Source organism: Ambystoma mexicanum, chromosome 4q (assembly GCF_040938575.1).
Source record: "Ambystoma mexicanum isolate Mex_15411 chromosome 4q, UKY_AmexF1_1, whole genome shotgun sequence".
Lineage (NCBI taxonomy): Eukaryota > Metazoa > Chordata > Amphibia > Caudata > Ambystomatidae > Ambystoma > Ambystoma mexicanum.
In genome coordinates this window covers 1,248,950,272-1,248,968,566 of record NC_090928.1, presented here as the reverse complement: position 1 = coordinate 1,248,968,566, position 18,295 = coordinate 1,248,950,272, and the positions used below count along the sequence as shown (strand labels likewise).

The 18,295-nt window shown below is 49.1% G+C and overlaps 1 protein-coding gene across 1 annotated transcript in view; it reads left to right on the top strand.

The window, feature by feature from the left end:
• The window catches only part of LOC138468323 (exportin-5-like), a 1,170,237-nt gene that overhangs the window by 982,009 nt on the left and 169,933 nt on the right, over window positions 1–18,295 (top strand). Inside the window, exon 27 of the mRNA XM_069608829.1 lies at window positions 1,641–1,700. Coding sequence (XP_069464930.1) covers window positions 1,641–1,700 — 60 coding nt within the window. The remainder of the gene's footprint in view (window positions 1–1,640; window positions 1,701–18,295) is intronic.

Genomic DNA, 18,295 nt, shown 5'->3' with positions numbered 1-18,295 from the left:
TGTACTCTGAACACTGTATTTTGCCTCTTCCTCCCAGTTTCCTGGCCAACCGACAGCTACTGGTGGCCTAATGACTCATCTGAACGTTGAGAGACTCATGGTAGGGTTGGACTATTAAGGCAGGATTGGGCTAAAGTTATAAAAAGTTGTTCAGAGTTTGGAAAGTTTGTATATGTTTCCGGTTGATTTACTATGTGATTTGCTATCCTAAAAGCTACTCTAATATTATAAGTGATCTTATACTGTATATCTGTTTGGTTTGTAGTACTTACCTGAACATAGAGGTGTAACAGTGTTCCTTAGAGTATATAATAAATGTCTTTGTATAGAACTCCTCAGTGTGTAAGTGTTTCTTGAACCAAGCTATGCTCTGAGGTCTTTGTACCTAACTACAGCCCTCCTCCCTACTTACACTAAGCCTAGCTGCTCGCCAGTCTACCATTACCTTGTGTAGTTCAGGCTGATCCTAAGAGGTGTACCCCTGTTCACCCTAGGTGGGCTTTTCTAAAGACTGTCTCAGACAATGACTTTTTTGTACAAAATTAAAAAAATACAAAATCTTAACACCGTCTCATCCTTCGAAGGAAGTGGAGATGCTACACAGATTATACTCTGAAAGGGCTCTGAGTTTTTAATATACCCAGGACAAGGAGCTTCAGAGCGGAGGACCAGCTGTTTGTAGATTACACTGGCCCTAAAATGGGAAAGGTGATTACTAAACGCACCATTTCCAGATTAATTGTACTGGCAATTTCAGAGTGCTATAATGCAGCAGGCAAATCGGTCCTGGAGAGGAGTCCGTATCGTGGACATTTGCCAAGCAGTGACATGGTCATCATTCCACGCGTTTGCTGGGAAGGTCAGGGTGCCCGATTCAGCAGAGTGGTCTTGCAAAATACTTTGTGAGGAGATTGCAATGGCAGTCGCTCTCTTCTCCTCCTCCAAAAGGACAAACATGGGAGTCTATCTAAGATGAGGAATCCGTGAGAGGACACAATCCATTTGAAGAACAAATTAGTTACCTGTGCTAATGTTCTGTGATTGTTCCTCCCACAGATTCCTCATGGCCCTCCCATCCTACCCCTCAATCGGAGCGCTAACTTTCTTGTCACTGGTCTCCATCTCGGCTGATAGGCCCAGGACAATCCACTGGTCGTTTTCTTAGGAGTACAAAAAGAAAGTTCCCCCAAGTGGCTGAGCATGAGGAACAATTAGTGAATTGCGTTCTTAAAGCGTGGTGCCCACTATTTGTATCAACATCACGTCTGGGCCCAATGCCGGAGAGTGTAGAGTGTCTCTTGATGCCAAAGCTGCACAATGCCCCCTGGTGGTAAAAATCTTCGGATGTTGTGTTGCTGACACAGAATGTATCCAAGTTAAGGAATCCATGGGGGGGGAATCCATCAGAAAGAACTTTGCCAGAGGTAAGTAATTTGTCATTTCTTTATTGCATGACATCTTAAAGGTATCTGCATGTAACACTGCACTTATAGGTGACGCATTAGAGTGAAGTAGCTTTTCTTTTTTAAATGTGTAGCCCATGAAGCACTGGCCAAATTGCTGTGGGGGCATGCTTCCACTGTTTTTGTTGAATCATTAATATTTTAGACCTGTATGTGACAAGCTTTGTGTGTTTGCAGTTGCTTGCTGTGTGTCCAAGAAGGGTACAGACAACAGTGCCATCACTGCTGAAAACGAAGGTAAGAAAACTATCAATTTTGAAGGATTGCGTAGAGAATTCCCAGCTTTGTACAAAGGAAGGGTATTTGGCACATATATTAAAACCAAATTGTTCCATTGTTTTTGAGGTTTCAAAGAGTAGCTTTTTAGCACATGTATAGCTCCTTTAACTGCTATGTTTACTCCCTTTTGAAGTCGTTGATGCACATAGGATCACTGGTGCATGTGCATCATAGTATTCATTCAACATAAAACGGAACTGTCATTACACTACTAACTGCCTATTGCAAAGTTCATGCTCCATGATGGCCATTGTAGGAAGCATCTTCTGACGCACACTGTTTTTGCTGGTGCTACATTTACTGATTATGGCTGATAACGGCACCAAACAAGTCAGAATTTGTTCCCACAGATTCCACCTCTGGTTATATACTCTTTGGCACAGCTGTTGTCAGAAAATCTTGACAGGGGTGCAGTGCAATGCACCCAACACCTTCCTCGGCTCTTGTACTCCTCGACTGGATTTTGCTGCTCATACAAATAGAGGGCACTGTACCCCCTTACATCAGTTCCTTTTTTCCTTGTGCTTCGCATGCTGTATTACTCAGAACATTTTGGGAATTTTCTTTGGTGCCATTCTGCCGGGCCCAACCCACCTTGTTTTAAGCACTACCAGGACTGCAGCTCCAAGATGTCCACCACTGACCCGCTCAGTATATGTTTGCGGTGCCTGGGAACGTACAACATGATGGAGCAATGCGACTTTTATCAATCCATACACCAAATGGCCTTAAGTGAATGTGCAGTGAAGTTGGTGCTGGGCCGATCTCATTTAAGTTGCTGGCCCGCTTGATACCAAAGTCTTTGGAGGTTGACACGAAAGGACCAAAGCTAGAAAAATAGGAGCAGAACAGAGGGCAGGCACCATACAAAATCTAAAAGATCTCACTCTAGTAGTGAGTCCCACCACTCATCTTCTACCCTTTAACAGAATAAAAAGAAAGGAAGGCAGACTGGACTAGAGCCCTTGAGCTACATCCCGAGTTGAGGACTGAATTCTTTCAGTCAATAATATCCATTTTCAGGGCTCCACAGTGCAAGTGTTAAACCAGAATTCTTATTTTGGGTATTCTTGGGCCACCTTTTTGTAGCCCCTCAACTTTTTTGCTTTTTCATCCTGTCTTTTTTTGTTCCTTAATTACTTTTTGGTTGCTAGGGGCACTTCTCCTGACATCCCCCTGCCATTATGTTCCTTTGTACCTTGGCTTGTGTGTCTGGGCAGGCAGAAAGGGGGGCATACAGAGGAGTTTTTCACTCCCCTGCCCTTTGTCTGCCTGAGTGAAACCAGCTCCCACCCATCCCTTTCTGTAAACTGCTGAAAGAGATTGCAGAGGAGTATCTGCTGAAACTGAATAAAAGTCGAGGTTCCTGAGGTGACAAGACGACCACTGGAAACCGAAGATGATGATGACCAGAGATGCCTGCAGACCCTTTGCAACACTGTGAGGCGTTCATTGCTGCCCTGACCCCGTTTTCTATGTGACACAGGAACTCTGAAGAGGACGACTCCTTTCCTTTGGCTGGTGGGACCAGCCAGCTCTGAGACAAACTACTATCTGGACCATCTCTTGAGGTGCTCTGGTGTTCCAGAGCTGCAAACCACAAATGCCAGGTGACCTCCGACCCAATTGTAGTGCATCATCTTGCCATGGCCAAATCCATCCAACTCTTTGCTGAGCTCAAGGTGAATGTCCAGAGACCTAATGCGACTCATCCAAATCCCCTCACCAGAGTGCAGGACTCCAGGAATCGAAGAAGATTGACCGGGAGAATCGTGTCCTTTGTTGGTGCTGCAGAAAAGGCACCAAAACCAGAGAAGCTGAAGAAAGATTCCTCTTTGGAGAATGCTGCTGAGAAATCCTGATCAGAGCCAGCCTTTCGTCACCAGACCAAGGAATCCAGAGACCTGGTCCAGCGCTGCTATCCTGAGGAGAATTCAGCCACAAACGTTGATTCTAACCTAAGGTACTGTGGGGAGAACAGGTACTGCTAACCTTAATCCAAGAAGTCGCTCCAGATTGTTGGATTGCACGTAGAGGGTTCCAGGGTGTCCACTCTTACCTCTTACCCAAGCTGCCAGCTTGTGCCCATTTTGCAAGTCCTTTAACAGTGTCTCCACAGTTGAGTTATTATTCTAGTATCCTTACCTAGAGACTAAAAGTATCCACAGGTACTTTAGCTGTTCTACTGTTTCATGAGCCTTCTCCAAACTGACTTTTACATAGAGGTTAGAGATCAGACTTAAGTGTTACCTTGCACTAAAACGGACTCTAGACCCTTAAACTCTGCCACTGTTTGACTTACCAACTGTTTTCCTTCCAAAAAGACTTGTGGTTTTGCTAACTAAATACAATTACTGTATATCTTTCTCTGTGCACGTTCTTACCGATAATACAGTAGAACTGTCATTAGTGTCAAAAGCCCTTGCAGGGCAAGGCCGTGGTGTTGTGCAACACAGGTGCGCAGGAGACTTTGCACGTTGATACGTAATACGTTGCACCTACGTCCACACAATCAAACCTTTAAGAACAGAGGATCGGATACCCTGCGGCAAAGCCCTTGCAGGACACGACCGAAGTGTTGTGCGACGCAGGTGTTTGGTGGTTAAGGGGTAGCGGCGCAGAGTGCAATCATTCGACGCAACCATCAACCATATGTGTGTCCGAAAGGTGCGAGGAAGAGGAGCCGCCACTACTGCTCTCTACTAAACTTCCCAGCCTTTGCATGTACTTCCACCTAACCATCTAACATAACGTACTCTGTCCCTGTCCAATCCTAGGCTCTCCCCTTCCAGCGGTTAGCTGCACTTTGTGTTCTGTCTTTTTTCTAGGCCCCCTCATTTGTGGTTACTGTTGTACTGTGAACTGTGCCCTTTAGGCTCTCTCCCACTCTCTAGGTCCCTGCCCCCCACCCAACTGTTAGTGTTTTACTGTGTGTCCTTTAGGCTCTCACATTCTCTAGACCCCCCAACCCCCACTGTGGTTACTGTTGTACTGTGATCTGTGTCCTTTAGGCTCTCTCCAACTCTCTAGGACCCCACCCCGCTGGGGGGAACCTTTGTACTGTTTAGTGTACCTGCCTGTCCCATCTGTGTGTTCCCTGCTGTGTGCCCCCGCTGCGCATCCTGCATCCTCTCCCTTTCGGTCCCTCCTCATACTTCCTCCTTGCACCCTCTATGGTGCTTTCTCTCTCCCCCCCATCTTCTCTAACTGCTACTCTATCTCCTATCCTATCCTTCTCACAAAGTCAGGAAGGAAGAGGTTCAAGAGGGACATCTGGTCTCCAACCCAGGCCTCCCAATCACTGATGCCTAAATCAGTGCTTCTTCCAGACAGACTTACCGACATCCTCTTTGTCGTTCCCTCTCCAGTCCTATTGACCCCTCATATGGTCTCTGTTCTCTCTCCATTTTCCTCTTCTCCCATGAATGGTGGCACGCAGTAGGAAGTCCTCTTGGCCTCCTTCCACTCCTCCAAGATCATCATTAATGTCTATCTGAATGGCACTGTCTTGGTCCCGAGCCCTCAACCCAATCGCCTCCTTTTCGATAGGTGTCTCCCGCGTCTTATCAACTTCCTTCATTCTCCTGCTACTCCTACCAGCTCCTCTCTGGCTCTTCTGCCACTACCTCCTTCTGCCACCTCTCTGGGACCCTCCTCATCCTCTCTGGCTACTTATCCATCTCCTTCTACCTCCACTGCCCCCTCTCAGCCCCTCTACCACCTCTGCAGGGCATACCTGTCATGATCTCTGCTTCCAAAAGGTCAGGGTTTTCCCAAATCCCTTGGAAGCAGATCCATAACCCAGGTTCCGAGTGCCAACCAGTCCCAATTGGGACCTTTTGGACCCAGTCCTGGCGCCAGTGGCACCAGGCTCATAAATATGCCCAGTCCCAGCGCTGGAAGCGCCGGGCTCATAATGCTTGGGTGGACTTACCTGCAGCAGACCATGCTGCTTACTTGCCTGCCAGTTGAGCCTCTGATCCTCTTCTGTTTGGAACTACTTTTCCTGTTGGGTGGGGCAGGAGCCACTCCCTAGATTCAGAACACTGGAACTCTTCTGGAAAGCAGGAACTCTTTTCTTACCTAGGCGTGGCTGTGGAAGGAGACACCTAAGCACTACAGGAGGCTATTTAAACCACACCCGATGGATGAATCTTGCTTTGCGTTATTCTGCATCCTCTGCAGCAGAACGCTCATCGTGTCTTCTGCATCTGATCCTGGGCCTAAGGAAAAAGGCTTACCATCCTGAATCCAGTCTTCAGCAACACCTATAAAGACAAGAAAGAACAGGTTAGCATTACGGTCTTCAGTGACAGCTCTTCACTTACCTGGTCCATCGGCTGTCACCAACGCCTCGCGCTGCATTCCGGCATCTGAAAGACAAAGGCTTACCTACTCTTCGTGCGCTCCGGAGGTCTTCACACTGCATTCCGGCATCTGAAAGACAAAAGCTTACCAACTCTTCGCACGCTCCGGAGGCCTTCGGCGCTGCATCCCGCATCTGAAAGACAAAACAAGGTGCGTTTAAAGACATTGGGGAACTTTAATACTCACGTGCCATTACTCCTTTCCACATCTAACCCAGTGGGTATTCCGGCACCCTGCAGCCGCTCCGAACTTGTACCTGCAAAATAAAAAGACAGTTAGAGCGCATCGTGAAGCAGGCAACAAGCGCTTACTTACGTGCTTCCAGGCGCTTCTATTCATCACACGGGCTCCATCTTCAACTCACTTCAGCCCGTCATCCGCCATCGCCGGAACCCTGCAAAACAAGAAACATCATTACTAAAGACTTTAAAGACATTAGAATTACTCGAAATTTACCGTTCGTGCAGTAAACGACGGACAGCAGTCCTCTGAAGTCAAGAGGCCTGCTCCCCTTATCCAGTGAAGAAACTGGTTACAGCACCCTGCCCCGAGGCAGATGGAGAGCACGGCGTTCACTTACCTAAGGTGAGAGCGTTAACCTTTGGGGTTCTACAGGAGAAGAGAAAGGGAAGAAGAGAGAGACATTCAATAACCCAGTTCCTTAATCCCATATTTTCTATCTGAAGACATCTTACCCTTCGAGTCAGACATACAGTGCACAGAGGTCCAGCCCAAAGAGCCAGCCGTGTGTTACACATCACCTTTGAAGATACGGTATACGCCCAGTCAAGACCGGCGCCTCTACGGGAATCAGGTGAGCGTTACAATACCTCAAGCTTGTACCCCTCCAAGGAAGTCTTTCAAATGTGGCATCTGAGCCGTCTTTACTCTCGCTCTGCTGTCAAACACTACTCTGACATCTGCCACCTACTTGAACACTTTGACCTGGATGTCCTTGCTCTCACCGAGACACGGTTCACGGCCAACCCTGTAGCGAGTTTTGACACTCTCCTCCTGGATGGCTACAAGATCTTCTCCGAAACCACCACCAACCATCCCGGAGGTAGAGTAGCTGTGCTCTTTCCAGAGTGGGTCCCTGCTTCTGTCATTCCTGTGCAGACCTAATCCTCCTTTGATTGACTGGTCTGCAGGCTCTCTATCTCTCCTTGCCTCTCTCTGACTGTGGCCACCATGTACAGGCCACCTGGCCAGGTTGCCCTCTTACTCTGAGTGGGCTGACCTCTCCTCTTCTCTCCTTACGTCTACCTCTCAACTTCTCCTTCTCTGAGACCTCAACATCCATCTGGATGCTTCTAATCCCTCCTTGGGGCTCTTCTGCAACCTCTTCAACACTCTCTCTTTCCATTCTACCCTCTGCTCCGACACACACTGCCGGGGACACCTTGGATGTTCTCATCTTCTCAGACATCCCTCTCTCTCGCACCCTCTCACCACTCCTCTCTCTTGGACTGACCACATTCTGCTCTCCTCTCACCTGAAGCTCTGTCCCCCAGGCGAAGCAGACTCCAGCACTGCCACCTACCTTCTTGGTCATTCGGCCCATGAAGCATGTGTCATTGGAGGCCTTTGCTGCTACCTTCTCTGCTCCTCCTATGCCTGACTCTTACCCTGACACAGCCCTCTCTAACCTGCATCTTTCTATCTCCACGCATGTCCTTGCCCTTGTCTGACGCCTACCTCCTAGTGAAACTCTTTGTATGACTCTGATCTTGCTACCCTGAAACACAACTGTTGGATGGCTCAGAGGGAAGTGGAGGGCATCAGACGCATACTCTGACAAACTGGCCTGCTCCAAAGGCAATACAGACACTGTCCTGACCAAGAAGAGAGCCCCCACATCCAAGCCTGCGTCTCTGCGGCCTCTAACAATACGGCCAAACTATTTAAAATCTGCAAGGAGCTGGCCAATCCTTTTGCATTCTCTAATTCTCTTGTTCCCTCCCAGGCCCTCTGTACGGCTCTGGCTTCTCACTGCACTAAAACTAAGGACATCATGTCCTCTCTCTTCGTCCTCTACCTCTCTTGGCCCCCCTCTGGCCACTTCTCCCTCCTTTCTCCTCTTTCTCTCCGAGCACTCATCACAAGGTTTCTAGACAAGTCCAATCTATGAAAGTGTCATCCAAGCAGGGGCTCCCCTGCTCCTCCAGAACCATCAAGGACCATATTGACACCCTCGCTCCAACCTTCGCCAATTTATGCAATCACTCTTTTACCACTGGAACATTCCTCTCTCCCCTCAAGCACTCCCTTGTGCACCCCCTCCTGAAAAAGCCTTCTGCCGATCCTTTCTGTCCAGCAAACTAGCACCAGATCTCTATCACTCCTTTCCTGGGCAAACTCCTGGATCAGCTGGCCATCTCCCAGCTTACTCTCCACACTAAATCTGTTGGCTGTCTCCATGATCATCAGTCTGGCTTCAGAGCAGCCAGAGGCACTGAAACTGCTCTCCTGAACACCCGTGAAGATCTGCTCACTTATCTCGATTTGTAGCATTCCTTCTGTCCTCATCCTCGATTCTTTTGACACAGTCAATCATGCCATCCTGATCAATTCTCTGTGGTAACCTGGCCATCTCGGATCAGGCCCCGGCTTGGTTGACGACCTTCCTCCTGGACCGACCCTCCCAGGTCCAACTTGGGTCCTTTCTCTCCACCACCTCTCTCTCCACATGTGGTGTTCCCCAGGGCTCTAACCTCTCACCATGGCTCTTCAATGTCTACTTGGCCCCTTTGGCCCACCTGATCTCTACCTTCTCCTCTAACTTTCTGTGATATGCAGATGACACTAGGCTCTCTTTCAGGCTGCTGTAAGCCTCCTCTCTCACTCATTCCAGACTGTCTATCCATGATTAAGGAGTGGTGCGCCTCCAACGATCTCTACCTTAATTCCAGTAAGACTGAGATCCTCTCATTGGGATCCCTGCTCCCGCTTTCCCTCTCTCACTGTGGGTGCACTCCTTTGGCCCTCTTCCCGTGAGGCTAAAAACCTTGGTGTCCTCTTCGACCCCACTCTCCTTATCTCCTCACATCATGGACCTTGCCAAGAAGGCCCACTACCAGCTGTACCTCCTCAGAGGTATTCCTCCTTTCCTCAATTTCCTGCAAAAACTCACCATCTCCAGATCCCTGGTTCTCTCTAGGCTGGACAGCCTCTTTCTTAATCTACTTTTGTCTACTCTCTGCGACTAATCCAGAAGAGGACTGCAAGATTTATCCTTGGCCTCCAGCCCAGGGACTGTATCTCTCCAGCCCTGAAATCTCTTCACTGGCTCCCAGTGGCTGCAAGGATCAAGTTCAAAACCCTCTGCATCGTCCACAAGGCTTTCTGGGGACAGAGCCTGAACTGCAGTCCTACTCTCTTCCTAAACACCTTCTTTCTCAAGCCCTTTGCTCAGCCTCCTCCAACTCTGAGGCTCATACGCTTATCTAGGCACAGAGTGGGGGTTAGATCTCTCTCCTCTGAAGGTGCCTCCCTTTGGAATGGCCTTCCTGCCCCTCTCAAACTTGAGCCAGACCACCTGAGGTTCTGGAAGCAGCTCACAATCTTCCTTTTTGCTTCTGCTTTCTCTCTCTCTCTCCTGCTGACCAACCTGCATTCTACGCTGACTGATTGCCTGGCTACCCTCAGAGACTCACTGGTACCAGGCTCCCCCTTGACCAGTAGCTCCTGCACTGCCCCCAGGCCTACCGCACACTTGGGGGCTGTATCTGGGACCCTACATTCCCCTTCCTCCTTGCACTTACTGTGAGAAACCTGAAGGTGTCTCATCCGCTTGCCCCGGAGATCTGTCATCCAGGTGGCCAGGACATGGCCATCGCTATTGGATCCAGTTCCTGGGGGTGGACCAGTGGGGGAGGATCACCTGGATGGGGGGGGGGTCTTTGGGGAGTGGAAGTGGGACACCGACGGGTGAGATACCCCCTTCCTTATAACACCTTTTCCCCATCCTATGCCGTAGGATACTTAGAAGCTCCAACTCACCCCCGCCCCACTTTCCGATACAAACACTTTATTACACGGTGAAAGACAACGGACTAACACCAGAGCCGTTTACCTGATGTGTCCCAACACAAGAGTCAGGCAATTGACAAGAACTACACACACCTGACGTCCCTTGGTGTAACAGATGTCTACGGTGCCCAGGATCCTCCCGCACTGATAACCGAGGCGGGGAGGCACGCTTGCTACCATGGTACCGTCCTTGTTGTTTCTTGTCTCTGGAGTCAAGGAGGGCAGCACAGCCGGTGAGTCGCCGGGAGAACCGATAGTAAACCAGACCGTGTTGAGCGAAGGTTGTAAACGGCAACTTGTTATGAACAAAGAACTTGTGTGTTAGTGAACTTTTTTAAAGACCAGCTACAGAGTGGGCCGGCGCCACGTCGGCGTCCATTGGAAAGACACTGGCTGCTCCCCTTTTCTTGTGAACATTATAGTAACAAGAGGCCATAGGAAAGTCAGAAATAAAGAGTTAAGGTGGTCATACAAGGGTCAAGTCAAAATCCCTTGTACAATCGAAAGTCCTTAACTCATTACCAACGTTTTGACACACAGGAGTTTGCGCCCGGCTGAGGGAAACGCTGTGCGAACAGTGAATGTGTGAAGCCTGACTGGGGCTAAGGTGCAGCCTGGCTGGGGGCTAAGGTGCAGCCTGGCTGGGGGCTAAGGTGCAGCCTGGCTGGGGGCTAAGGTGCAGCCTGGCTGGGGGCTAAGGTGCAGCCTGGCTGGGGGCTAAGGTGCAGCCTGGCTGGGGGCTAAGGTGCAGCCTGGCTGGGGGCTAAGGTGCAGCCTGGCTGGGGCTGGGAAAAGCTAAGGGAAGGGAATCCCGCAGAGAGTTGCAAATAAGTGATCTGTGTTAAACTGGCAGATGTGAACCCGGCTGAGGAATGTCCACAATGGACGGTTGTTTAAACACACATTGAGACTCTTGAATGTTGCAAGTTGCTGATATCTTGAACGAGAGGCTGTAGTGAACCGACTAAGGGAGGCCAACGTTGCAAAAGGGTCAGAGCCGGTTGAGGGGGATCCGCGGGTGAAGGGAAATCATCTGACTGGAAGATTACTGAAAGGAACTTTCGTTTGTTGTTTATAGCACATCAGGCCCTCTGAGGCAAGAGACTTGGTGTAAAAGGGACTTGGCCACAGAAGGCCCTGATATTTTGGAAACTAACAGTAAGCTTGTACTGGAGAAGCCCAGGAGTGTGCTGTGCTCGAGTGTCCCGCCTTGTCCCGTACTAAAACACATCGGGAAGGGAGACCCAGTTATACCATCCTGACATTTTGTGAACATTTTTCTTTTCTGGTGAACATTATCCCACAGTAAGGATTGGCAATAGTTTTTTTTTAGTATAGGCCCTTTTTATTTGACAAGACGCCACTAGGACTGCCTCGTTGTTATTTGATGGTTGTAGCTTGCTCCCATCTTAGATTTAGGTTTAGATTAGGCGTTTTTCTTACCCATTTATACAGTTTAATAAACACCCTTGAACTGTTGCCACCATGAGTTCCTTACATTACCCAGAGTTGTGCTGCACTTACTCAGAGCATTGCTGCCCTGATTGCACTTCCCCCTTCCCTCCCCCGGCACGTCCCCTCTTCCTTCCCCCGCACTTTTGCATATCGCACTTGCATGATCTGAATAACACAAGGCCTAGTAAGATAATTTGTTTTTCTTCCCTCCCTTGTCTTGTTGTGCCTAGAAACACTTGGGTACAGGCGCAGTAAAAATGACTTATGTCATATATCAGTGTCAAACTCTGTAACAATTGTAACCACAAGCAATTACCAACTAAGCAGTGGCCTTTGAAAAGTATCTAAAAGTATTTTGGCTTAATTATCTAAGTATCTTGAAACATTTGTTGTGTAAATATATATTTTAATATACATTTATTGGTGCAAGTGTTTCTTTGTACCTAGTTCGTAAAGCAAATCAGTGTTCTTACCTACAGCTCACATCTTCCTCCTATGATAAGCCTGGCAGCTCTGCCATTTTACCAAGGTTCCATGAGTAGTACAGACTGATGCTAAGAATGGGGACCTGTATACCATTGGGATAGTTTTATGCAGTCTTACCTCAAGTGGACTTTAGCAAAACTCCCCTATCAAGTGCTACCTGTTAGGGGAGTTTTCCTAAAGTCCGCTTGAGCTAATAAAACTATCCCTTGGCATACAGGTCCTCAACTCTAAGTATAAGTCTGCACTACCCAAAGGATCTTTGTAGAATGGCAGAGCTGCCAGGCTTATTGTAGGAGGAAGATGTGAGCTGCTGGTAAGTACACAGAACCCAGCAAATCCAATAGTCCTAAGAAACTGTTACATAGTAAATGTTATATTAAAAATATACATTTATTCTTATTTACACAAGGAAGGTAGATACATACTTATTTCACTTAACCATCACACACAGGAATTCTTCATAATACTTTCCAGAGGTGATTACATCAATAGTAGTTGCTCGCGCTTACAATTGTTACAGAGAATGACACTAATGACAGTTCTAACGTATTATCTGTACTACCGCACACTCGTATTGCTTTGCAGATAAACAATAATTGCATTTAGTCAGTAAACCCACATCAGATGAAGTCTCTAGGAAGGAAAATAGTTGGTTATACACACATCAGCAAATCTTAACGTTTTAGTGACACTTTTCAGAGTTTCTATTGCTTTTAAAGTCCAATCCCTAACTATATAAAAAATCATTGTAGGAGTAGAACCAAAATCTTGTGTAGTAGCAGAATAGGCAAAGTGGATACTTCAGTCACTAGAATACAAATGCTCAGCAATATAACACAAGTCATGGGGACCCTGCGAAGGACTCATGCTGACAAGCCTGGGCCAGAGGTATGGGTGGACACTGGAACACTTTCTCACGCACTCCAGTCACACTGGAGCGACTCTTCAGCTTAAGGTACGTTGTACCTTTAGCCCCACAGTACCTTATGTTAGAAGAAGTCCATGCAGCTGGATTCTTTCCTGTTCCGCAGCGACAGACCCGGTCCCCTGATTCCTCGGTCTGGTGACAAAAGGAAGGACTCCGAGTGGGATGCCACAGCAGCAGTCGTGAGAAAGGACCCTCGGCAAGGATTTCCTTCGGTCTCCCACGTTGCTCTGCGGTTTTGGCACCTTTTTATCAGCTCCAACCAAGGACGGTTATCAGCCGATCGATCTTCCTCAATTCTGCAGTCCTTCACTCTGGTAAGGGGACTTGGATGAGTGGGATTGTGCCTCTGGCGGTCCAACTGGAGCTCACCAAAGTTCTGGGCAGATTCGTCCATGCCAAGATACTGCAAATGGGTCAGAGGTCTCCTGGTAATGCAGCACTGCAAAGTCACAGCACCTTGGAAGATGGCTCCATTTGTAGTTCTTCTTGAGGCTAGTTGGTCCCACCAGCCAAGGGGAAGGAGTCGTCCTCTTTGGAGCTCCTCTGTTGATTACAAAACGGAGTCAGGACAGCTGTTACTGGAAGGGTCTGCAGGTGTCTCGTCTTCAGCTACTGTTCTTGTTCCAGTCATCCATTTGCCTTCTGCCTCAGGAAACTCAGCTTTTATTCAGTTTTCCCACTTACTCCTCTGCAAACTCTCTCAGCATTTTACAGAAAGGAGCGGTGGATGTCCAATCAGGACAGCCAGCCCCCCAGTGGGGACTGGTTCCATTCAGGCACTTTAGCAGACAAAGACCACAGGATTTGTGAAAATCCTCCCCTGTTTTCTGTCCTCGCAGACACGCTGGAGCCTGGGTGGGGACACCCAAGGGTTCCCGCCAAAGGTAAAACACACAAAACACACAAACAGTCCTCCCCCCTCCCAGAATGGTAGAAGGGCTAACAAAGAACAACCACGATAGAAATGGTGAAAAAAGAAAAGAGCCGCCATGTTAGCACATAGGTCACCATATTGTGCATAACCAGTACTGGGAATACCGTCTGTGGTAAAGAAAAAGCACTATAGTTGGTAGAACACGTCCACTGCCACCTGCCGTAACTATAGGGTTGTCTATGTGACTAAAACGTCACAGGAGCAGAGTGAAGGGGGGATGCTAGGTGTCCCCCTAGCATGCCACGTATGGCATGCTAGGGGGACACCTAATCTCTGAGGTTACATTTTTGGGAGGGACACAAAGTATCCCTCTGTCCTTTAGAACAGTAGTTTTCAAGGATAGGCCAATAGTCTGAGGACCTCAGGGGTCCCGAGCAACACTGCACATAGGTGCTGTGTGCTACAAAAGTTAAACACAGATGCCTTAAAAGAGATATGGAGGAAAGCAGACTCCATAGAAAAGGTAAAACACAGAGAACAGAGTTCCAAAGGTCAGAGCCCATAAGAATGAATGAGAAGGGGGAAAGGGCTCCCCTCATTCAGGATAGAAGTAAAGCAAAAATGCCGGGGGTCTCACTAGGAGAGGGGATTAAGCATAAAACTCATAAATCTCCCTCACACTATCTTCAAAAAACCCACCACCGTCTACAAGTACTGCTTGCTAATCTATGCAAATCACGTGATTCTAAGCAGATCCACAAGCCTCAGGAGGCATGTATTACTCAATGTAATCGTATTTCTGATGCTTTTATCTACTTAGATTCACATGCGCCCACCCTTCCTCCTCTCTTGGAGTTGAAGGTTCTTGGGAAAACCTAGTTCTTTCACACCTAATGGTCTCTACCTACACTCCACGCTTACACCTTACAATCCTTCTTATCAGAAACAAATAATCTGAGGGACCTCAATGCATGAGGGATCATGGGCACAGCGGACGTCACACTAGGGATAGAATTACAGACACGTCCTGTTGACGTCCCTTTCCGAATTTCGAAAACCTCATGAACAATACTCTGCAGCATCCACTAGATGTCGGCCTATGCAAAGCATGTGGATCTAATCGGATAAAAGCATCAGAAATATGATTACGGTGAGTAATGTATGCCATATACAGTGACCTTTGATTCTTAAGTATGCATACAATAACTTGGACAGCTAAATCATGGTGCGTAGTGATGCAGTAGAATTAAACCAGTTCACAAGAAGGATATCCTAACTGTTTAAATCCAATCCCTATGATGCAAGGGGCCTTGTGCCCAAATGTCACAAAGCTTCTTATGAAAGGGGACTGAAGTAGGAAGAGTTGTTATAGTGGTAAACATTTCTAGAAGATATTCAACAACGTTACAGGTGAGTACAATTATATTCTTATCTTTCAGATACAAGCTTTTAGATCCAACGATCAAAGACGCGATGGGTTTAAGGGGTTTTACAAAAGTACTGTCTGAGACAGCACTTAGGGAAAGCCCACCTTGGATGAACAGGGTTACACTACTTCGGTTTAGCCTGAGCCACACAGGGGTTTGGTAGAATGGCGAGCAGCCAGGCTTAGTCTAATGAGTGAGGAGGGCTGTAGTGAGGTACAAAGAACTCTGAGCTTACATGTAGTCCAAGAAAACACTGCTACGCTTAGAAGTTATATAAAGATAGTTCTTATATACACCTAAGGCACACTGTTGCCATTTTCCAGTCAAGTAAGTACTATAACACAGTAAAAAAATAGAAACACGCTTGCAGTATTCTTTAGAGAGTTAACCACAGTTATAGTCACATTAGAATATTGTTTTCAGTAAAAAAATCACATAGTAAAACCATCTGAAACTTATATGCCAACTTTACTCTTACGTGCCGTCCCCTTTCCTCCATACTGCATGGGGCGTCCCTTCCAAGGGACGGGAAACGGAACCTTTTTCACCAGAAAAAATCTTCTTCCCCTTTAAATTTAGAGGCACGCAAGGGTGCGTCCCTGGGAACATGCGCTGCCCTGACCCCCCCTCCCCACGGCGCCACACCCCAGTCCCCTTTTCTGCATCGGCGGTAACGGGCCTAATTCACCAGCATACCTGGGTTTGGCTTCGGCCATGTAATTCCATGCGCAGATACCTTTTTTTGTCTTTTTTGACACAGGTACTCGGCCCTCAGGCATCACGCTCTTCCCCAGTGCATGCCGACGTCCACAGGGTTCAGCAGGTGTCCATCCTGCGATGGGCTCTTTGGCCCTCTGCCTACGTTGCCTTGGCCCCAACCACGGTTGACAAGCTTGTACAGCGTGCAACACCCTGTCCTCAAGGTCTCTGAAGAACAGGTCAGCCTGGTGGAGGGAGCTCATCCAGAAATAGCCTCCAGCGGACCTTGTCTACCATCGATCCAGGCCCAAGGTAGGGCCTATATTCTCCATTGCACCCCGCAAGGGAGACTCCTTTCCAAGGACTCACCCATGTGGGAGGGACCGCACAGGTTCTCATACCAGCATGTGCACCGAGGCTACCGGCCTACAGGCCGAGGGATCCTCCCGGTGACCGTGTTAAGGGAACGGAAGGTTCTTGTACCGGGTCTTCACCCGAGGGGCCACACCCTTGTACTGGCAATATGTCCGAGGGGCCACGCCCTAGTTCCGGCAATATGTCAGAGGGGGCGCCTAAACGCAGCTCTACCGGCCTCCCGGCCGAGGATGTAACACCTACCAGGCCTCGGCCTGAGGTGCAGGGTAAGCCTCATGATCCACACTCAAGAGTCCTGGAGGAGGCTGGGCCCAGCGAGCCGTGCAACATGACGCAGGTACGTGGAAGGCAGCTAGACAAGATGACTGCTGTGCCAGACATTAGCACCCGTCCGCCACACCAGGAACAGGAGTTCGGCGAGGAACGAGTGTCAAGATGGGACTGGTGTCAACCAGGTATGTGTCCTACAGCCTATCCTTCATTTGCACAGGGCAGGTTCCTGTTGCGTCCATATGGGCAGGGTATGCAGCGGCTCCTGCAGCCTCCGGCTACTCTGTCTATAACACCTACCACCCCTCCAGCCTGTGAGGGCAGGTTCTTTGAAAGGTTCCTCGGGCTCAGGAAATCTCTGCGGATGGGGATTATCCTCAGGGATGCCATCATGGACATGCTCCCTCCAATGCTTCTGGCGCCGCAGAGTCCACCGCTGGTGCACACGGCCTCAGCGCAGCCTCTGCCACCTGCTCCGGCTCCCCAACCGATTGTACAGGCGGTTCCGTACCCGCCTCTGGCTCTGGTCTCTGTACCTCAGCCTCCGGCTCCCATCACTCCTCCACCGGTGCAGGATCCTCCGGTCCCCCAGGTAGACACGAACCAGGAGGAGGACCCCGACACACCCTCGTCAGCAAAGGCTTTCCATGAATGTCTTGCAGGATTGGCAGAGTACTTGAGCCTTCCTCAACCCGAGGTCGAGCAACAAGCGGAGGGTTTCCTTGCAGAAGTCCTCACGCGACGCCCCTCTGCTAAAACGGGAATCCCGATGCAGACAGATGTAGTCGCCTTGGCCAAGAAGGGTTGGCTCAAGCCCCACTCGGTCCAGCCGGTCAATCGACGCCTGGATGCCACGTACAGGCAGATGGAGGGGGATACACTCTTGCTATCGACCCATCATCAGCCACACGCCTCGGTGATCACCGCAGCATCGCTATACTCCAAGCCTCAGTCGTCCTCAGCTTCCTCCTTTGCAGCGCTGCTAGGCAAGGAGGAGAAGGTCTTGGAGGCGTACGGGAAGAAGCTGTAGTCCAACGCGTCCTTGCATCTTTGTCAGTCCAACGCCTATGCTATTCTGGCGGCCGCTAACCAGAGGTTATGGCGGGAAATTGTTTTTCCTCCCAGAGCCTACTACTCTGAGCCAATCAGGTTTCAGGGCAGGCTGTGGCGATGTTGGTGGCACAAGATGACATGGAGTCCACCGTGGCCCACATTGACGCCTCTGGCTGGGCCATCTGCATCGCCACGGACATGAGAAGAACAGCCTGTCTCTGTGCTACTAAATTCAACCCGGACGTCCAGGAATGCATATTAGACCCGCCATTCGAGGAGGGTGACCTCTTCCAGTCCAACACGAACGAGGAGTGGACAAAAAGAATAACGGCTCACAAATGGCCAAGTCTTTATCCATCCTGACAAAGACCACATCCAAATCGTACACCCAGTCACAGCAGCGCTCCCGACAAGGGGCGTGCATACGGAGGGTTCCGCGGCTTCCAATAACAGAGGTCCAGGCAAGCCGGACAACTCGCCGACTCAACCTCGGCACAAGCAACAAAAAGGGTTGAGGGGGCGGGGGAGTAAGGGCTTTTTCCAGTCCCCCCTCCTCCGCAACAGCCTCTGAGGGAAAGAAGGCTTG